General features: G+C 39.2%; 1 protein-coding gene across 1 annotated transcript in view; it reads left to right on the top strand.

Moving 5' to 3' along the window:
• LOC147617558 (uncharacterized) overlaps positions 1-763 on the top strand; it is a 44201-nt gene extending 43438 nt beyond the window's left edge. The window contains exons 10-11 of the mRNA XM_086775836.1: positions 46-105; positions 245-763. Of these exons, the coding sequence (XP_086631962.1) occupies positions 46-105; positions 245-304 (120 nt within the window). The 3' untranslated portion in view covers positions 305-763. The remainder of the gene's footprint in view (positions 1-45; positions 106-244) is intronic.
• The last annotated feature ends 22631 nt before the right edge of the window (positions 764-23394 follow it).

Here is a 23394-nt window from a genome sequence, read left to right as displayed (position 1 = left end):
ACACACACACACACACACACAGACTCATTAAAGTTGCTGTCACAGGTTGCAGAGGTATGTGTATCCGCTCTTCTCTCTCCAGATGCATCTGACAAAATTGTTGAGGTATGATGCAAAGTCCAGTGCCCACAAATACAAATGCATATGCTTATTTGTGAAACGGTGGCTCTTGAGGAATGTTGAAAGGTGCAGTTACCTAGTGTAGTTCAGAATTGTACTTAAACTTATTCTGCATGTGCAACAGGTAGTTTCTGTTCCTGGTACACAGAGCAGCGGCATTGAAGATCTGTTCAGGTTTACTTAAGGCCAACAAAGTCTCCAGTGCATGGCATTTTGTCTAACCATGTGACATGTATATTGTAATGTGGACCCCCTGTAACTATGTCCTTAGTAGGTAGTAGATAGTAATGGTGCGCTAGTGAGGATTCTTGTGCTAATTCTGCAAAACTAGGTTAGAGGTTTTGTTCCATCGGTGGATGTTTTGCTAGAGGATTAGAAGTCTGTGAAGATCTCTTGGGTTGTGTGGAGCCAGTAACACCTGACTGACTTTCCTTGCGTTTGATGGCTTCCTCCACGTGACTAATTGCATAGTATTGGGGGTGGCCAAGCCATGGGCTAGGTGTTAAGGATCAACACATGAGAGGAACCTCGAAAACCAAAGATTAGAATGTTTCAGTAATTGACGATGATGATGATACAGACTTGGTGTGTGTCCGCTAACTAAACACACCTCTATGTTAAATCTAGTAAATTCGTTGTCCAAGTGCGTGTCTCTCATAATTTTTTGTTTTTGGAGCTGGGGTCAAAAGCGAGCACGCTCGTTTTAAGACTCGAACAGAGAGACTCTCACATAATAAGCATCAAGGATATCTTTTGCATTTACCCTCAAATTTCGATATGGTTGTATGGTGAAACGAAATGACACTTAATCCTTACTCATGCTGTAGTCCCTCTTCTCTTCTCTATCTTAAGTAAGAGTTTCACAAAGTTGTCACGTGGCAAGAATTTGCAGGTTCGGGAAGGGGAGGAGGAGGTTTGGGTAGAATTTGATTTTGGAAGCATCAAAAACGTACAAAGCACGGGTTCCCAACTAGTTGAAGGTTAAAGTGATCAAAGGAGATGATAGCCTATGCATTTGCCTTAATTGTCCTTGTAAAGATACTTGGTTATGTGAGATAAAATATGTCTTGATTAGTGTACCCTTATGGTAAACGCCAAACAAACCAGAACAAGTTGAGTTTATTATTGACGCCCAATGTTTAAAGGACTTATTATAAAATAGGGGGGTTTTAATTGGGGCTAGTGGAGTGTTCATTAATAATTCGGTGGCTTCAAGTGTGTCAAGACCAATGTTCACAGAAAACCTGCAAACCCTTACAACATACATGCAAATTTCATGATCTCACTTGTAAATTTTATTTTTTCAATTTTAAAGACCGACAAAATTTTAAGCATTTTTGTTATATTTTAGTGGAAAAACGTGTAAATATTGAAGAAAAACTTATACATTTTAAAATTGCGAGTTTTAAGATCTAAAAAGAAAAATATTCTCCGTGAACACTGGTCAAGATCTAGGTCCAAATGATTGGATTGCTTTTTGTGCACGAAAGGAAGACGTTATCCTTTTGCACTACCTTAATTTGTGTAGTTGGAAACCTAAGGATTAAGATCTGCAAAACCTTTGAATTAAGGTTGCACAAGTGTCGTGGAAAGGGCAAGGTTTGTGGCCTCTGTGTGTGTGTGTGTGTGTGTGTGTGTGTGTGTGTGTGTGTACAACTTGCAGATGTTCGAGGCTACCTGCACCCTCCATAGCTGTCCACTGAAGCACCTTTGGGTTGCTATTTGCCACCAGTTGTAGCGTTGTGGTGCTATCTATTGTGCTCTCTCTCTCTCTCTCTCTCTCTCTCTCTCTCTCTCATACCCACCTTGTGGAGCCGGCCTTTGTCTGCAACGCCACACCATCCGTGTTGGAGAAGTCTCTATCTCCACCTTGGTCTGCTCACAGTCTGTCGCCAGGAGCAAAGTCAGCATAGTTTGGTGGAGGTGATCAAGCAAGCAAACATTGTCTTCTCTCTCCCTTGCATATTATTTTCTTTCTTTGTGTATGTGTCTCTCTCTTCCTTTCCCTACTCAAGTGGACATTGTCCTCTCTCTCTCTCTCTCTCTCTCTCTCTCTCTCTCTCTCTCTCCTCAAGCAAGTAGACGTTCTCTCTCTCTCTCTCTCTCTCTCTCTCTCTCTCTCTCTCTCCCTCCCCCTCCGCATATTATTCTCTTTGTTTGTGTTCTCTCTTTTCCCTCCCTCCTGAAGTGGTCATTGTCCTCTTTCTCCCACTCTTCCCCCCACATTTGTTTCTCCAAGAAATAATGTATTTTCACCAGTTGCTCTACTGCACTGCTGGTAAGGTCTCGTGATCGAGTCTTACTTCCAGCTCTCATCCGTAAGGACACTCCTTGGTACAAATAAAAATCGCGCATTACAAAAAAAAAAGAAAAAATAATGTATTTTTTAAAATTAATGTATTTAAATTCTCTCTCTCTCTCTCTCTCTCTCTCTCTCTCTCTCTCTCTCTCATACGTAAAGGTAATGTATTTGTAAAACTAATGTATTTTATTGAGGGTGTCACGCATAAAAAACTCGTTTTTTATTGGCCATCATAAAACGTATCACCTTGTTGGCCACCAACCTTGCGACAACATATTCACACATCCCTCACTAAATCTACTAGTTGGGAACCCGAGGTTCGCACGTCTTTTTGAGGTTTCCAAAATCAAATGCTACCCAAACCTCCTTAAACCTCCTCCTCCCCTTCCTAAACCTCTAAATTCTTACCACGTGGCAGCTTTGTGAAACTCTTCCTTAAGATAATATAGATAGAGATACAGGCACCATTTTGATGTGTGTGGGGAAGGGGGGGAATATTTTTGGGTAGTTTTTTTTTCATTATGTGTTTTTATTTGGGTATGCATAATTTTGAGACTTACTTCCATTGAAACACTCTTTCCACTAGATGCAACTAAAAGGTATTTGACAATCCTAGCCTCAATAATCTCTTCCCTCGGATCCAAATCAACCTTGTTTTAAAATTTCTATTATTCTTTTATTTTTCTTACTCCCTCTCTCATCTCTTTTTTATTCTTGTATTTTTATTTCTCCCTCTCTTCTCTTTTTTAATTCTTCTAGATTTTCAAGTATTTTTTGTGTTTCAACATCTTTATTAATTTGAGAGTTGTGGTTCGTTTTAGCCCTCTCTAGAACTCGCTCATTCAGTCGCGATAGTCGTGGGGAACTTACCTTCCAGGCTCGAGTCTCTTAAAGCCATATGAACTCCTACGATAACTAATTGAGTTTAAGTGTGACTAAATTTTTTCACAAATGTTATAACTTTTATAGTACCTTTGCATTGTACTTATTCTTCACTCTCATGTATGATGAAGAGCTTCTAGTTAATCCAAAACGGGTTAACATCCCTCCCTACCTAATGCAAACATGTTCTTTGAATCTCATTATGATCTGAATGCTCGTTCGCCTGGTTTGAAGCGGTAATGATCTTTGTGTGACTAGAGCCTCTGGAGTGTGCGCCTTAAGTATGGGTAAGGTGCTAGAAGCTTGTTTCACCGTATCTTCAAAGGTCTGGTACATGTAAGAAGGACAAGCATCAAAGTCGATAGTAAAAGTATATCATGAATTCTTCGGTTGGGTCTGTGTTCATGTCCAAGCATATGACTTTTGTATCAGATCCTTCACACTTCCGATGCAACCACGATCAACTTTACAAATAGGCATGATCCAACCACTGTTCATGTTAAAGCATATGGACCTTCACACCTTCCTTTCCTTTGGTTGATACGAACCACGATCAGGTGCATGAATCGGCATGTTGCAACCATTGCTTGATGGGCATCCTTTGCGAAGCTATAATCCATAATAAAAGTTGTTGCCTCTGCTTCTTTAATGTGGGTGATATAACTGTGTGAATCCCTTTGCTACTCATCGTGAAACTCTAGTGGAGTAAACCTTATCTTCATTGGCATGTAAGTTGGGCTCACCCATAGCAATGATATCTCATTCACATAATTCTTGCAAACTCTTATATGCAAAGAAACTTTATTCCAAGGGATTCTATTAGTGGGACGCTGACACCATCATAGGCAATGCTTACATAGACACCTCTTGTTTATAGGACAATATGCATTCGCTTTCACCTTTTGTAGCTGTGCACAATAATGTAAGTGACCAAACATAATTTTAAAGGATCTCACGATTACGGGTTGGTTATAACCTGGTGTGCTTAGCTAAGTTTTTCAATAATATACCTTCTCCTACCATGGGCATGAGCTTGATCCACTTTGGTCATGGTGCTCTAATAGGGTATGGCATCCAAGGTTGCTTCTGCGGATTATATGTATATGCCTTGGGGTATATCCTTGTAGTGGGATTGAATGGAGTGATTTCCATGAGTGCTTTACACTAGTTTTGGCTTAAGCAAAGGATTACTTATCATGATGAGCTCTTCATAGTCTCCTGTGGCATGGCTTGCATACTCCTGGGTTGGTTTTTCTGTACCACTTCTTGATAAACTTGCTCCACTAATCGGGGATCTATACTTACTCCTGTGTTGGTAACTCTTCGGGGAAAATCTACTTGGGGAGGAGGAGAAGAAATGTTAGTATGTTGTCTATATTACTGACATTGCCAACAAATGAGTTGAGGAGTGGGATGAAAAGATATTAATTTAGTAGTCAAAGAACAATGTACTAGGTATGTTAATAAAGGCATGTCTTCTTCATTTCCCCCCTCTAGGTGGTGGTGGTGGCTTCTTTGATTCAAAAAAGGAATCTAATTGGGTGCACTGACCTTGATTTACAAACGGGGATATTACATATGTTCCAAGGCTTTTCATTAAATAATGGCGTGTGCATGGCTTGTAGATGATTGTATATCTTAAGAATGCCATGTGGGGAAACCACCCCTTATACTTGGAACCATTCTAGACTAGCTTGTGTGATATCTAATATAGTAGGCATTGAAGGTAGGTTGTTTGGAATAGAGAGTTCCAAGAAATCTTCCCTGTCATAAAAAATGGTGGAGTTTCAAAGCACTCTACACCACTATCTAAACTTGAGTACTCTTAGATGAAATGTAAAATGGTATTTAGTTATAGGGTGAGATAGATATGAGTCGGCATGAAGGTCTTTCAATGAACTTGTCCATTTGACTTGAGGCTTCTACATGTTATTTTGGCTTATTCTATTGAGTGCTCAGTTAGCTGTTTAGTGAGGGTGGATACCTGTGTTTCCAGGGACTGATTCTTTAGTATGGGTTGTATCATGTCAAGTCTTCATTGTTTAATCTTGAGGTCTTTTTCATATTGCACCTGGGCTGTTAAGTTCTCTTTATTTGCTTTGTAGTTGCCCTTGTATTGCTTTGATTTGTTCTCTATCAACCTCAATGTTCTTTTCTCTTGATGCAAATTATACACTTCCTAATTTATGGCCCTCTTCGAGTTCTTTGGCTTTACCTTTTAGTGCTTGAGCCTGTCTTGGGCTTGTACGACAGTTTTTTTTTCCTCTCTGGCCTTTTTCGGCTCCAAGTTTTTTTCCTTAAATGAGTCCATCAACATGCTTATGGAGTGTTTGGTTTTTTCTGTCCATGAGATATGCTGACAATATGTTGTAGTCTGCCACCCAATTCTCATTTTGTCATGCATTCCTGCACTTGCTTCCTTGCTCTTTTCAGATTCTATTTGTGCTTCTGATGAGAAGGTCCACACCTGAGTTGTTTAGCCATCTTTGCAAAGTTTTGCAGGTAGAGACTATGGTTCCTTCCCGAGTTGCCTCCATAACTTCTATTTACATGCATTTAGTCTGGTGCACATGCATCTGCATTGGCACACTTACTGGCATTTGTGAGACTACTAAGGCTGGCATAGTAACATGCATTCTTCACTTAGCCCTACACTTGCTTCCTTGCTCTTTTTAGATTCTATTTGTGCTTCTAAGAAAGTTATATGCTCCACAGGTGTCTTCTTTGACCACCTCTTCCTTACCCAGCTTCTCTCGACAGTCCTTGAGTACTGGCCAATAAGGGCAGTTGGCTCTTTCATAGCCTTTTTTTTCTGCTGCTTCCTTGACCTAAGGTGTTGAAGCTCCTTCTTCTAGTGGTGGTGCTATGGGTAAAGAGATGTCACTCACATGACTTATTAACTTAATGAGAGGAGGTGGATTTACCACTTTACATTGCTGGGCTTGAGGATAGTTATTCAACCCCTTGTATAGATGATATGCCCAATCATCTTGTTTCTCGAGATGCACCTTCTGTAGCTCTTGTGAAGTGAAGTCCACCTTGTTTGAACCTATCCTACTGATTGACCTCCATAATAATTCATAGTGCTTTGCATGCCTTCTTTGCCACTAGATCCTTTATGGTGTCATATTCAGTGTCATTGGTGTTGAAGAATGCATGCACCTGCCACCACTACTACTAGCAAGGACACACTAGGTGGAAAAGAAAGGTTTGCCATTTGAGGACATGCATAAAGGATCTAGTGGAGGATGAGTAGAAGTGGATTTAGAAGCTTAGGCATAAAGTTGATGGTAGTGTTGTGACCGTTACAAGCTCGGGAGAAGAGCATAGATTATGATGAGACATCCTTTGCTCCATGTCGCGTATGACTACAATCCGCTATATATTATTGCATTAGCAATGCATCATGGATGTAATGTACACATTGGTAGCACATCATGGATGTAATGTACAGTTGGATATTAAGATTGCCTTCTTGGATGGTGATTTGCATCGAAGGATGTTTATGTATCTCAACCTCATAGTTTTGTTCAAGAAGGGATAAGAATCTATAAAAAATGTAGGTTAAGAAAAGCTTTTAAATGTCTTCAGGTAGGTTCCTAGAGCATGGTTGTGAAGATAAATGCATACTTGGTTGCAAATGGTTTTTATAACTATCCAACTAAGAGTACTCTCTATGTAAAGAGGAGTAAGAGTTATCTTTGGTCATCATTTTATACATTAATGATATGCTATTCATCACCAAACCTAATGAGGAGAAGATTTCTACTTTCAAGGTTGAATTACATGTGTCATTTGAGATGACAAATTTAGGCTCATTGAGTTATTATTTGGACATACAATTTATGCAGTATGATGATGGTATTGTGATGTTGTAGTCAAAGTACATATAGAGACTGCTTACACGGTCTGGTCTTGAAGACTGTAAGAATGTTGCTACACTAGTAGAGACATGTGCTAGGCTCAGTCTCTCCAGGGTGTAGGAGCACCGTTTGATGTATCGCTTTATCGTAAGGGTATTGGGTGTCTCATTTATCTACATCTATCTATGCGATATTAGGCTGGACATTCAGTTTGAGGTCTCCCAGTTCATTAGGTTTACATATAGTCTCCCCGAAGTAAGCATTGTGGCAGGCTGCCAAGCGATGAGTAATCCAATACAGGGACACTTAGTTCCTTGGTCTATTTTATGCTAAGGAGAGGGATCTCCATTTGCATGATTTCATTAATTTGATTGGGCTGAATGCTATGACATGCGAGTGTCCACTAGTGGTTTTTGCTTTCATCTTGGTGATTAATATACATCATGGTTTAACAAGAAGCAACTGATGCTAACCACTTTGAGCTGTGAAGCTAATTACATGGTAGCTTTTACAACAAATGTGGAGTGTGTATGGCGTGTATGGCTTAGACACCTTTTGGCACCTTGTAAATCTTGGTGTTTAATAGCAGTCTCCCACCTCCATCTTCACTAACAGCCAAAGTGTATTGGACATTTGCGAGAGGAACCTAGTGTTTTATGCTCGCACAAGCACATTGAGATAAATTATGATTATGTCAAGGGGAGAGGTTCATTGCAGGGGATATTAGTCTAGCTTATGTCTCTACACGACGGCATTGTTCACGAAGGTTGAGAGAAGTTTGAAGCTTTTCGCAAAGCTTTGGGCGTATTTCCATTTGGGGATCGATTAACACATGATTCGTTTACATGTTCACATCATCACTATAGGGGGGATTTATATACGGTAGTAATGTGTGGATGTAGGTTAATAATAGGTCGATGTACTTTTTTCCTTCTTAAAAGGTCTTTTCCATTGAGCACTTGTACTTCACTCATTCTCATCAATCTACTTGTTCTTGTAAGTGAAGTGACCTTAAAGTAACCTTATCATGTCACTTCACTTGTACTTCACTCATTCGTATCAATCTAATTTGAGTGTTGTGCTTCTCTCTCTCTCTCTCTCTCTCTCTCTCTCTCTCTTTGCTGGCTTGGTGCATTTGTGAGTGTGTTGCTACCTTTGTCTCCACTCCAATAAGTCTTATTGGGAGCTCTCTCTCTCTCCCTCTCTCTCCCTCTCTCTTTGCTGGCTTGGTGCATTTGTGAGTGTGTTGCTACCTTTGTCTCCACTCCAATAAGTCTTATTGGGAGCCGAGCATTTTTATAGTCGTGTAAAACCAGAGTTTTTCATGGCATGAAAAATTGAATGCTTTTTTACTCTTTTCTATTGGATTTTGGATTAGATTTTCATGAAGTGCATTCAGCCCAAAAATGTAACAAAATCATGAATGCATGAAAACGCGAAAAATGCATGTATATTTTTCATGACATGAAAAACTATGAGTTTTTCATGGTGTAAAAAGCTATAGATTTTTTATGTTTTGACTTTGGGAAAGTTAAGTTGATGCTAGAAATTGTTTTGACTTTGGGGGAGTCAAGTTGATGTTAGAAATTGTTAGTGATGTGTGTTGAATAACTTTTTCTATTAGGCTTTGAAGACATGTAAAATTTCTTAAAATCACAGTTTTTCACGGCATTTGATTTTAGATTTGATGTTCATGAAGTGCATCCAACCCCAAAATAGGCCAAAATCATGAATGTGTGAAAACGTAAAAATGCACTTATGTTTTTCATGGTGTGAAAAACTATGAGTTTTTCATGGTGCAAAAAGCTACAAATTTTTGATGTTTCGACTTTGGGGGGTTAAGTTGATGTTAGAAATTGTTAGTGATGTGTGTTGAATAACTTTTTCTATTAGGTTTTGAAGGCCTGCAAAACTCTCTATTTTCACTATCATGAAAATCTAATCGGTGTCTCACAGTTGATCATTTGCTTCATTTTCTTCTTTTGGGTGGCTTGAAGTTGATGGAGAGGTTAAGGATGCTTTTAATATGGCTTTTTTAAGTTTCGTCTTGTGGCATGAAACGCTCATTGATTTTTCACGGGTTGCTTTTTCTGTTTAGTTCTCTAGCATCCTTATGGTTGTGTTGGGACCCAATCATACTTTGAATTCTCCTTAGAGGTTAGGTGTTGGGACCATTATGGTTATGTTAGGTATTGGGATCCAATCATACTTGGATTTCCCCTTAGAGGTTGATGGGAAAATGTAATCGGAGATTCTTGAGCTATAGCTCTTCTTCCATCTAGTGTATCAAAATGTCTATAGGCATTATTGTGGTTCCATTCCTTTATTCCAAAATGGGTGCTTGTGTTTTTGCTACCTTTTCTTTTCTTTGGAGCATGTATTTACCTATTTTACTCTAGCCTTCAAGTTAAAGTTAGTGCAAGAAGGTTTGTGGCTTTCTTCTTCATATCTTTTGAGGTTCGTGCCAACACTCTTCTTGCAAACAATCTTATTTTGCTATAGGGGTCCTTAATAATACTCCTATCTTAATTTTTTTTTAAAGATGTGTGCGGCACCATTATAGTAACCTTCTTGTTGCAATTTTAGTACCGTCATAATAGTCCTTGGGGTCTTATTTAGGTGTGCACTTTGTGGTTGTGGGGTGGCGGCCTATGTTGGGAGTTTGGTTGTAGATGTTGAGGTTTTTTGCCATGTTTGGTACTATCTTTGTGTTATCTTAATTGAAGAGTGTTGATTCCTTTTTTCCATGGGGTAGCTTGTTGGTAGTGGTTCTCCTTGCATTTCTCAGCTTTGAATGGTCCTATACCCGAGTATTTCAACTTCTTCTTCTTGTTAGAACCAACCTTAAACATAAGGGCTAGTAGATCCCCTTCCCTAATTTCCTTATTTTTGACATTATTGGTCAAATCATTTTTTCCTTCAAAACTTCTTAACCATTAACTCGTAAGACGATACCAATCTTGTTTCCTTCAGTTTCTCTATTAGCATTTCACCATTACATTTTTAGTTAGTCATTCACACTAACTGCACTTCTCAAACTTAACACAAGGTATTCTATCAACATCATTGCATCTATATTATATGCCAATTGGAATGGTGTGTATCTAGTTGCAACTTTGTAAGATGTTTGATAGGCCCAAAGCGCAATCATAAGCGTATGCTCCCAATCAAATCTTGTTAGTGCTTTTAACTTGGCCATTGGCTTGAGGGTAATAAGGTGAGGATTTTTGGTAAACCATCAAAAAAACCTTCAGGAGACACTCAATTACCTCATTGATAAAATGTGATCCTTGTTCTTCTAAATGGGCAACCAAGTCTAGAAATGACTTACTCATAGGAATTTTGTTGTGGTATGAGTGTTTGTGTCCTCGAGGCACTGGCTTGCACCCATTTGGTGAAATAGTTAGTAGTAGCCACAATGATATGATGTGTTTAGATTTATCGTGTGGCAAAACAGATAGGTCCTTACATGAAGTCAATTCCCTAGTTCTTAAAGGGTTGTGTGACTGTGTGACTGGTGTGAGATGCATTCTATCTTTTTATTGTGGTATAATTTTTTTTTTGACATCCCTTAACAAACTCCATGGTGTCACCAAAAACAATGTTGGCCACCATAATCTTGCTTGGAGAACCTTGCGAGCCACCTCGCCAATTCTCCTACAATTCCAAAGTGCAATGCCCTTCTTTTAAGATGTTTATAAATTCATCCTCGCCATCAAAGTGTCCTTCTACCTTCCCAAAATGTGGTTGTTGTTTATGAATTCATCCTCCAAAACACATGTGCTCTTTATTGAGCTTAAATAGTTGTCCTGCTATCAATTGGTAAGGTACAACTAATTTAATAAGTCGTTGCATCTTATCTTTTATTCAATAGTTGATATTGTAAAAAACTATGAGCAAGGTAGTACTAAGATATTTCATCACTCCATTTAGGTACCAAATCTAACTCGAGAAACAAGCATATGAAAGAGGATGAATGCTGAATGGTGTCTTCTCTAGACAATTGGTCAGCCAAAACATGTTGAGATCATTTTCTTATAGTGGTCATAAAGTTGAATGCCAAGAGCAAAAGTAATCATCATGTGATATGCATCCTATTAGGTAAGGCTTGTTCACAAGAGCAAAAGCAATCACTAGGGCATGATGCATCCTATTGTGCAAGGCTTGTTCACACAAGAGCAAAATAAACCGACGTGTTGTGCAAGGCTTATTCACAAGATACAATAAAGTTTGATGCATCCTATTGTGCAAGGCCTTTTCACAAGATACAGTAAACCCTGATGCTCCACTAAGAAAAATAATTTGTTGGCCAAAAGATAATGATGCTATTTCTTCACAGCATATACCACGAGTTTCATTGAGTTGCCTTTACTAGCAAAACAAACTAGGTATTCCAATTTGTATTCCTCTAGTTATGATGCAACACATCTACTCACAAAATTGAAAGCTTCAATGTGCATATGAAAGATCATGTCCTAGTTGGGTGGTCTCAAGATGGGTTCACTCTAATAACCACTACATTGTTAAGTTCATCATATACTTTTTAACATTATTCATTCCAATCTCAATAAAGACTAATAACCAATGAATTCTTATGTTCAACATATGCCTTTTGACATTATTTACTCTAAGAAACAAATACTAATAATAATTGATATATAGTGGCCTTGTAATTTCAGCACAACACATAATGCACCTTTGATAATACCCAACATGACCTATAAATCTTTGTAATACTTTAAAATTTATTTGGTGTGGTAATTCTAGGATCAATTTAACCTTGTTGGCACCCATGGAAATCCCATATTTGGACATGATGTGCCAAAGATTACCCCATGGTTTACCAAAGTAGGCATTTTAAAGGATTTAAGGATATCTATTTCAATTGACGCCTTAGAAACACCTATCTTGGGCAAAGATAGATGGCCTTTCCATATTGAGACTGAGCACAAAAGTTTTCTATGAAGACTTCTAACCACTTTTATAAGTAGTCCTTAAATGCAATCTTAAATATAGTGCACATTAATATTAAAATGTGGCAGGTGCATTGGTTAGTCCAAAGGGTGTTACCCTATAGGTAGATGTTCCACCCATTGTTGTAAATGGAGTTTTATGTTGGTCTTCGAGGGTAAGACACTTGATTATATCCTAAGAAACCATCCAAGAAGGTGTAGGATTCTTTTCTTGTGGTCACTTATTCTAAAACATGCCTTATGTAGTGGATAATGGTCTTTGCTTTCTTGTAGCATTGACATTATTTAGGTCCAGACATACCTCAATTTTTTATTTTTTTTGGGCACGATGATAATGGGAAAGCCCCAACCAATATGATTGATTTCATAAATAAATCCCACAGTAATGAGTTTCTCAATTTTCTCCTTAACAATTGTTGATAATTGTTGTGAGTACTTCAAGTTCATTTAGTAAGGCCTGATGGGTCGGGACCCTTCTATCATAGGAATGGTATATTGCACCACTTCTGGTGGAATTTCCTTCATATTTTTGTACTTTCAAGTAAAGACATCCTTGAATTCCTTTACCAACCAGTTATTTTTCCTCTTCTTGGGTCATCCTTAGAAATGAATGATGGTTTGAGAGATCCTCACCCAATTCTATAATGTCAATGTTCTTAACTTCAACAAAGCTCATCATATGATATGCCTGCTTGTCCCTCTCTGGTGGAGCATTGTGCTCTAAAACAAACTACGGTTCTTTTATCAATCGTGTATGACTTGAAATGGTCAAGAACTAGTCTTCAATCTGGCTCATCATCATCTACCTCTTCTTTTTGAGCCAGGATCCCCTTTCTTTTTAAACTTTGTGAGTTGAGGCTTTGTCATTTCCTTAGGCTTAACCAAGGCTTTATTTCTTTTTCTCCTTTCAATCTTGGTGAGTCAAAGCTTTATCATTTCCTTAGGTTTAGCTATTATTCTTTTCTTACCATTGGGTAATACTTTGTTTAATTCTTCACCCCATTTATCAAAGAATTCCTCATGTTCTTTTATGGCTTTGGTGTATCTCAATCAGCCATTGGTTTTCTCTGTAGAGAGTGTCATTGCATCTAACTTTGTAACACTTTTGTTTCAACCATTTTCTAAGAGGTGAACCATTTGGTTACTTCTGATTGTTTGAGCTGTTTTTTGTTGGGTATGAAACACTTCACCAAGGGTTATGACACTTATCATGAATAACAAAGTTGAGGGGCCTAGGTCTATTACATTTCTCTTTGTGTAGTTTATTTTTGTTGTTCGTAGCACATCAATGGTGGTCATCATATGCATCTAGCTCTCACTAAAGTCATGTTCCACTATTGGTACACACATTTGTACTGAGGTAGTTTGATCTGTTATGCCAGATTCATTGTCAAATAAGTTGCCATCCATTAGATGCATTTTCTACATTTGCAGGTCTACCTTTAGAACTTGGGTATCTTTTCTCAAATATTTAATGTGGTCCAATGCCAATCACCTACCATTTTGGCTTTCCTCATGAAAGGTATGCCCATAATAACATTATATGAATTTGGTTAGTGCAAGAAGTTCATTACCACAAATGTATGATGGTAATGGAAGGTGAGTACTTTCATCCTCAGGTTTCAAAAAACCTAACATGGGTAATGTTGATGTCCATCTGCAATTTTTACTATTAGGTCCACTCATTTATTGTGCAAGTTTTTCCCATTTTCATAGCTTTTCTTAGTGACAATGTCGACTCTTGCTCCTCCATCTAGGATTGTAGTTTCTTGATATCCATTATGGTGGCATTAGTCTCATTGCTTTTGTAGGTGACCTAGTTGATTTACTTGGATTTGTATGAACCTGGGAACACTACCATTCTCCCTTGGTTGGAGTAGGCCTTTAATGTCATGTTGAGGTGGTACATCTCTTTCTTGGTGAATTCTTGGTTCCGAGAAGGAGTACCTTCTACACTTTCTTTAACATCTTCCCATAATGTCAGGGTGCTTTAGAGAAAATGACCCTCTTGGTATGTTTATTTGCGATGATAGGAATGCCATAAGAATAGCCAAATCTCATGGCCTCTTCATGATTTGTTGTTCCATGTTAAGGTTTCCTATGTAACCCTATGGAAAGAAGGATCTTGGGGAGTGAATTTTATTTTCATTCACAAAAATCTGTGCCATGAGATCATCTCCTAAGTCATGTTCACAACTATTCACTAATGAAAGACCTAATTGTGTCTAATCACAAGCCTGTATAATATAGATGAGGTTCAGTATGATAGATCAGCCACGTACATCCAATAATGTTCATAATTAAGGCTCCTAATCAACATTAGAATTAGGTGCATTTTAAATCAAGGGTGAGAGAACAAAAACCACACAAATGCATGAGAATGAACCCACAAATCCAACAAAAGTGGAGGAATGTAGTTGGGAGCTGAGTTCAAATTACCAAATAGTCACCAAAATATTTAGTAGAAAGAGGCAAGTGGAAACTTGGCAAGATTCTACACAAGGTACTAAATTTGGGCCTTCTAAAACCTTATTAATAATTACCTTTAAACCTAGATCACAAAAACCCAGTCATCAATAGTCCCATCATTTGGTTCATGGTCCAGTGTAAACTCAAAATTGATAATTTAACTATCATAGTTATTTAAATGAGATGAATTTGACGATGGTAAGGTAAGGGTCACCTTACATAATAGGCAATATGAGTGAGAATGTTAAAGTAAAAAAATTGGTATAAATTGTATAGTAAGGCAGCAAGGCTTGTGCAAATAAAATTATTGATAAAAAAAGACTTGTATAAATTGTATAGTAAGGCGAGGTTTGTTCAAATTACATTGTTGATTAAAATATTTACTTTTTGTTTAGATTAAAAGGTTCTTCTAAAATATAAATGTGTATATAGAGATCATCATCATTAAGAGAGAGAGAGAGAGAGAGAGAGAGAGAGAGAGAGAGAGAGAGAGAATAATTAAATAATATATATATACATATAAGCGAGAATATATGAATATATAAGTATATGAAAATTTAAGAATATATGAGAATATATGAGTATATGTAAATTTAAAAATATATCAAATATAAATATATGATAATATATAAGTATGAACAAGCAATGAATGTCTATATACATGTATTTAGCTTTGGTAGTAGTTAACCTTACCCCTACTTTATTTAGGGGTAATAAGACTGCTCTATTCTTCAACTTCATGGTTTTGTGATCTCCTTTCTAGGACAAGTATAAGGAGCTGTCAGAATATAAGGGGAACCTATATAAGGGGAACCTATTCTCACTATTACCCGACCTAGAGCTTGGCTTGATGGTGCACAAAAAGTGAAGTGCTTCTATCCTAATCTTACTACCCTAAGCCTTTCAAAAAGCATTGAGAATCGGAAGCTTACAAAGAAGGGATCCTATGGCTATAATAAGGAATATGCTCCTTAACTATGCAATCCTTTTTTGATTCTTTTCCTGAGGGAGAGGAACTTACTAATGGAATTGACTTTTCTTGCTTCTCTTGCTTCCTAATGGAATTGACTTTTCTTGCTTTTCTTGCTTCCTAATTATTAATCATTCTTATCATCAACTCTTCTTTTGAGTTCTTTAATATCAACTCTTTCATGGGCTGTTATTTTTTACAAGTTCCTCGATTTTGCAACAAAAAATGGTACTCTTCAAGAATATATATCTTATATTCAACAACCATTCAAGAGAGTTTTATTACTAAACACCCAGGCATCTCTGGCTCCCCCTGCCTCTAGAGTGGTCTCTTCCACCTGTATGAGATTTATTTTCTTATCGTTGTTGTTGCCTATGGTTTTGATTTCCAAATCGACCACCACCGTGTCCTCTAGATGATGATCTTCCTCTACCTCTACTTGTATTTGAGTAGGAAAGCCTACTCGTGAATTTCTAGAGGATGAAACTCCTCCAATATTCATCTCCTCACAGATGCGAATGGCAATCAGTTTTTGAAAATCAAGAAAGTTCTCTCAAACTCTAATAGAGCTCTAAAAGTGTTTGTATTCCTTGCCAAGGTCATTGAAGGAGGTCACCAACACCATATCATCATCATCTAACAGGTGATCTAATAGAAGCATGGGCATCTACAAGCCATTTAACCTTCACCAAGTAATCATTTATACTTAGCTTCCCTCTGGTCACATTATGTAAGTCTTGCTTAAGCTTGATTGTTTATATTATATATCTTTACCAAGGTGTCCCAAGATTTTTAAGCCGCATCTTCCTATATATACATAATTATGGAATATGTCACATTGACCAACAACCAATATATTACCTTTCTACCTCTTTCATACCATGATTTATATACCTGCACTTGATGTGGGGTGGTATTTTCTTCAATAATCTCTGGCTTCTTTTCACCACGTGATGAAACTCTTAATATAGGGAGTTCATCAATTGTGGTGATGAACTCCCAATACCCTTTTTCCATAAGGAAATTAGTCATCTTGAATTTCCAAGATTGGAAATTATTCTTGTCCAACTTCTCGCTCATAATTTGTGATAAGCTGTTAGATATCTTTACTTGTAGGAACTTATCAAATAGTGCTTGCAAAAACTTCTGCACTTGCACCATACGTATAATCTCCAATAAAGGGAGTACTATAATCCTGTTATATTGTAATAACTGTAAATGGAATAGTCACATAAACATACATCCACTAAAAACATGTAAATCTCATATTCTCTGTAGAGACTATTTTGCAACCAAATTTCTACCGTAAATTTGCTCTAAATAGGTAGGTATTGTTGGAATTAGGGTTAGGGTTGCAACAATGCACACACACACAAGATAGAGTTACAATTTTAGACCAACCTTTTGGACCATCTCAAGTGTAGCATCCCAATGGTGGTGGTTGTACAAAAGGTTTTAGGCTTTAGCATTACTTTGTTAGCATTAGCATTATGGAATTATGGCTTAGTTGGTGGAGAGAAAGATTTTTATTTATAGGGTATCAATTTGTAAGGTTCCTCCCTTCTAAAATGGGAGAAACACTTAAGATAGTCCACTAAGTCTTATCTTAGGAAAAATTTCCTATTCATCGACACCTTGACCCTTTAGAGATTCAAGGATACGATTCATAGGTATGACCTAGCTCTATCCCGCAGGGGAAGCGTGATTTTCTAAACATCAAATCACTCATAGGGCAATTGATCATAAATTGGGCAACTACTAGACTTGATTTCTAGAGACAACGCTTTTTTCCTCATCTTATGCAAGGCACAGCCGCTGGCCTAGTCTTCTAGAATAGAGTTGCCCAAGAACCTAATTATCTAGCGTAGGGCTTTCACTTAATTTGTTGGAAAGCTACCCGACTAATCGGGTCCACCCGTCCGTAGGATGGTGCCGTCGGGGCATTCCATCCTCCCACTTTCCACCCTACTCACGCATCAATTTGTTTTCTAATTAATCCTACCACACTGTTTGACATAAATAAACATATTCCTTAATTAAGGCCCTTTTCACAAGATTTGTTAAAACAGCCTTTTTACACAATGCAATCATGCCAAAGACAAGATATATTTATATAAAAAGTTTATACATGAGTCAATTCCATATAAGCCAAACTGGCTCCCTTATTCTTTTCCTTTATTCTGTCGATGATCTAGAATTCGGCCTTCTAGCCTCTACATGCTGGGCAAGATCCTACGGGACCATACACCTCATCGTCGGCCGCTGGCGAGGACTCAAGCCAGCCTGTCGCCCTCTCAGGCTCCATCGCTCGATCCTCCTGCCCCTCAGAGGGATGTCTGCACACTAGGGTGGACTTATTTACCGCACTAGCCTGGACCCTCAGAACTAGGCAGCCTCATAATCTCTCGCCTCAATCGGCGATCCTTATTCTCCCAATGGTATGAGGGATACCTTGGGCCATTCCCGGGCTTTGCTAACGACGCCGCTCGGCTACACAAGCACGGAACGGAGTTAGCGTTGAAGCCAAAAAAATTCTTGAATTCTAAAGATAACAACTTCAATGCAATTTATTAAATATAGCATTCACAATTCGTGAAGATAACAATTTCAATGCAATTTATCGAATACAGCATCACATAATTCGTAACTTCATACAATTTTTATGTCATCATTTTAAAAGGGAAAGATACCATTTATTAACACTAATTTAAGAAAAATCTCTTCTTTTAAAAATTAACCAAGCTAACCTGGCGACCATTTCCTTGAGGATCTTGAAAAGGGAGGGCTGGAGCCGCATTGGGAGCATCTTCCCTAATCTCGTTATTGCGCGCTCCTCTTGAGGTAATATTTTGACGTCTTTGAGAAGAGGCCATCTTAGGCGTCGCCTTGTAGAGCTCGCTACTGTGATCGAAACGCTTCAGTCAGATCTGAATTCTGAGTTTGTTTGCTCACCGTATGAGCAAAAGAGTATGACGCACGAACCCTTTCTTAAGGCAAAAAACCCTTATTAAAGTCTACGCAAATGGGGGGGGGAGAATTGTGAGATGTTCTTAAGGGTAAAAACGTGGAGGAGGGCTGAGAGGGCTGCTGTAAGTCTATTCACACGGGGGGGGGAGAAGAGCTAAGGACACTGCCTCCTAGTAGCAAGAGGAGAATGGAGGAAAATTGGCCTATCTGAAAAGAGGCAAATGAGGGGGTGTGAGAGAGGTGGTTGCAAGGGGGGGCTGTACTATAGCAAGTACAGCAAGTACACTGCATAGGGACAGACGGCGGTATGGATGACGGTACAACAGGGCATACGCTGCACAGAAATGCGTGCTGCCTGTGGAACACCCCGGGGGTTTATATAGCTGAGAGGTATGGGTACGGGCGCTGCACAAAGCAAGGACGAAAGGACGGTGTACCTTCAAAGGCTATGGATCAGTGGCCTACATGGGTCTAGGGGAAAGGTACGGTGTCGGTGCGGTTGTCCGGGAAAGGAGTGGTACGCATGTACCTTATCTGGTCTAGGGCAGCATGGGTGTCCACGTAGGGGTACGTGGGGACCATATAGTGGGCGGCCGTCCTTTGGTTCTTGGGCGGCCATCGTACGGGCACTCTAGTAAGTGTGTATGGATCAAATTTTGGGGCGAGATACCCAAATTTGGGGCGCCCGCCTCGATTTGCGTGCCGGACCGCCTCAGGGGGTGAAATTTTTTTTTGTCCGGGAGGTTCTCCTAGTCGTAGGGGTTTAGACCGTTTGTCAATCGGATGCCCGGTCGTGCATTTATTAAGGTTTAAAGGTCCCGTTTTTTAACTAAAATGACTGAAATTTGCGTATAGGCTTGATCCGGTATCCGTTTTGGATGCTGTAAAATCCTTTATTAGGGTAAAATCGCGCGCAGATTCCAAATTTGGGCTCAGAATTTGAAGATTCTAAGTAGAAATGACTCAAATAATAAAATCATTGATTTTTATACCATAAAAACTCATAATTACATGGACATTTCTTTATTAGTGAAGATGGGTATGTTACATCCTTCCCCCCTTAAAGAAATCGAGATGTCCTCATCTCGTCATGAATTGGGGATAATCCTTTAAGAGTGTAGCTTCATCTTCCCAAGTTGCATCCTCTTCAGGGTAATCTTTCCACTGTACTAGATGTTCTACAAGAGTTCTATTTCGGAGTTGCCTTTCCCTAGAATCTATGATACTACTGGGCTGTAATTCAAGGACTCCTTGAGTAGGGATTACAACTTGTTCATCATCAAGAATATGATCGAGACTGGGGACATATGGTTTTAAACTTACATGAAATACATTATGGACTTTGATATGGGCTGGGAGTTGGAGTTTATAGGCACTTTTACCTAGACACTTGATAACTGTATAAGGACCACAATACCTAGGGATGAGCTTCTTATATTTCCCAAGTGATAGAGAACTTTGTTTGGGTCACACTCGTAGAAGAACTTTGTCTCCTTCCTTGAAGATCCTTTTAGACCTCTTGTTGTCAACATAAAGCTTTTGTCGATCTTGGGCAGCTTTAATATCCTTTTGGATTGCCTTGGTTTGTTCCTCCATTTCTTCGAGCATTTTCCTGGATGCCTCAACTCTTATGGTTGGATCAAAGAAATTTAGAGGAGACAGGCATTCTTGCCCATAGAGTGCCTTGAATGGTGACATTCCTATTCTTTGATGATAAGACGCATTGTAGGCAAATTCTACCAGAGGAAGGTATTGAATCCACCTTCTTGGTTCCCGTCCACACAGATGCTCTGAGAATGTCTTCAATTACTTGATTGACTCTCTCAGTTTGGCCATCGGTCTCTGGATGATAAGTTGTGCTAAAGCAAAGTTGAGTTCCCAGGGCTTGAAATAAGGACTGCCAGAATTTTGAAGTGAAGTCAAAATCCCGATCACTTACTATCCTTTTTGGGAGACCATGAAGTTTGAGGACTTCCTTGATAAATATTCGAGCAACATCAAAAGCTTTGAAGGTCTTCTTTGCTGGTATAAGGTGAGCTACTTTGGTAAGTAAGTCCACTACTACCAGAATGGAGTCATATCCTCTTTGAACAGTGGGAAGACTTGTGACAAAATCCATACTAATGCACTCCCACTTCATTTGGGGAATATCTAAGGGTTGAAGTTTTCCAGGCATCTTGACTCTTTCAGCTTTGATCCTTTGGCATGAGAGACATTGCTTCAAGTACCGAAGGACATCATTTTTCAACACTGCCCAATGAAAGCTCCTTCTTACGGCATTTAATGTTTTTGCATAGCCTGGGTGTCCTGCAATAGCAGGGCTATCATGAGCTTCGTGGAGGATTAGTTTCTTTAAAGCAGGATCCTTAGGGATACATAACCTGTGATTGAAGTAGAGGCTTCCTTCATGAGTGGAGTATCCCTTGATTAGATTCTTCTCTTTCTCTGAATGTCCCCCTTCTTCTACTAACTTTATCATCCTCTGATAATCTGGATCATGAGATGAGACTTCTTCCACCTTGACCAGTATGGGATTATTTGGCATTGAAATTGCACTCAAGAAAGATTTGCGGCTAAGTGCATCTGCTATCACATTATCTTTCCCAGGGTGGAATTTGATGTCGAAGTCATATTCTTGTAAAATTTCAATCCATCTCCTTTACCGCATGTTGAGGTTAGGCTGGGTGAAGATCCTTTTTAGACTTTTGTGGTCAGTTACAAGCTGGAACTTGCCCCCTAAGAGATAATGTCTCCATAATTTGAGGCAATGAACAACTGCTAAGAGCTCCAAATCATGGGTGGCATAATTTGCTTCATATTGCTTCAGCTTGCGGGAAGTGTAAGCGACTGGTCTTCCTTCTTGGCCGAAGACACCACCAAGTGCTAGACTACTAGCATCGGTAACCACTTCAAATTCCTTGGAGAAATCAGGAAGCTTTAAGACTAGGGCAAAAGTAATAACGACCTTCAATTGATCAAAGTTGTTTTGATGGATTGGCAGCCACACTATTTTGCAATCCTTCTTAAGAAGATCCGTCAAAGGTGCAGCTACCAAGGCATAATCTTTGATAAAAATCCTATACCAACCCGTGATTCCCAAAAACCCACGAACTTCACGAACTGATTTAGGGGGTGGCCATTCTAGAATATCCTTGACCTTGGCGAGGTCTACTGAGATGCCATCTTTGGAGACGATGAATCCAAGATACTCAATTTGATGAGTAAAGAAGGTACATTTGCTTTTCTTGGCATAGAGTTTGCAATTGCAGAACTCTACGCACATGCTCCTCATCCTCTTCCATTTATTTGGAGTAGATTAAGATGTCATCAAAGAAAACAAGCACAAATTCATCCAAGTAAGGACGGAATATATCTTGCATTAGGCGGTTGAAGGTTACAGGAGCATTGGTTAACCCGAATGACATTACAGTAAACTCATAGTGGCCATAACGGGTATTGAAGGCTGTTTTGGGTATATCTTCTTCCTTGACTTTGATCTGATAGTAACCAGACCTTAAATCTATTTTTGAGAAGACTTTGGCCCCATGAAGCCTGTCAAGAAGTTCGTCGATGCGAGGGATAGGATACTTATTCTTGACAGTGACTTGATTTAGCCCTTGATAATCTATGCAGAGGCGGAGAGTTACGTCCTTCTTTTTTTGGAAAAGAACAGGTGCTCCCCAAGGAGAGCTACTGGGGCGTACAAATCCTTGTTCAATGAGTTGGGAAAGTTGCTCCTTAAGTTCAATGGCTTCAGGAAGGGACATTTTATAGGGAGTTTTTGAGACGGGTTGAGCTCTAGGGATCACCTCGATTTCATGATCGACTTCTCGAGGAGGCGGTAACCCTGTAAGCTCGTCAGGGAAGATGTCAGAGAATTCTTGGAGCCAAGAGGGTTCTGTCTCCATACTAGGTTCAATGACTTTGTTGAGTTTGACTAGGAAAACTTGCTGACCCTTACGTGTTCCCTTGAGAAGATGTTTTGCCTTGACTACCCTAGATTTAGGTTTCCCTGTGATCCCCTGAACAGATATTACTTGACCATGCTCATTTTCAAAAGTGATACTCCCCTGGTTACAATGAATGCTAGCTTTGTTTGCAATTAACCAATCCATCCCAAGGATTCCATCATAAATTCCTAATGGTGGCAAGACTCTAAAGTGACCATGAGTTTGCTCATTACCCAGCTCAAAATCAAGGTTTCCTATAGAGTGGTGAGATACTACTTCTTTCCCACTGGCTAACTCTACAATCATTCTTCTAGTTGTTTTTTGACTCAAATTTAATTTTTGCAAGCACCTAGGAGAAGGGAATGAATGGGTACTGCCACAATCAATCAATCAATCAAAAGCTGAAATGGCTTACCGTGATGAGTGGCGGGGGTTTGGATTACACCAAATTGTTTATTCGGACCTTGGTGTTCTACTGTCGCATGGACGGTGGCGCGCTCTTCTTCAGCCGTTTCCAAGGTCGGTTCTTCACTTATAACACATGCAGTCCTAGCAACTGCTCCTCCGCGGCCTCTGCCACGGCCACTGCCTCTTGCACCTTGGTGGATAGGGGTTCCACGGCCTTGATTTCCTCTGCTACCTTGGGGAAATGATGTTGCCATCTTGGGATAGTTGGCTCTAAAGTGTCCCGGCTCATTGCACTCAAAACACAGAGGGCCTTCTCTGGAAGAAGCAGCATACGAGCGGGGGACAGAAGAGTTGCCTTGTCGCCCTCTGTTGTAGTAGGGGAAATTCTGTTGAGGTTTCTTATAGGGTTGATCTTTAAGATTTGCCTCAGGGTAAGATCTCTTTTGATTCTTCGGTTTGTTAACCTTCATTTCTTTCACAAGGGGCTTTG

This window comes from Cibotium barometz, chromosome 36, assembly GCF_041138505.1.
Source record: "Cibotium barometz isolate CiBa-2024 chromosome 36, ASM4113850v1, whole genome shotgun sequence".
NCBI classification, from domain to species: domain Eukaryota; kingdom Viridiplantae; phylum Streptophyta; class Polypodiopsida; order Cyatheales; family Cibotiaceae; genus Cibotium; species Cibotium barometz.
Note: the sequence above shows the minus strand (reverse complement) of the source record. Positions and strands in the feature narration are given on the sequence as shown.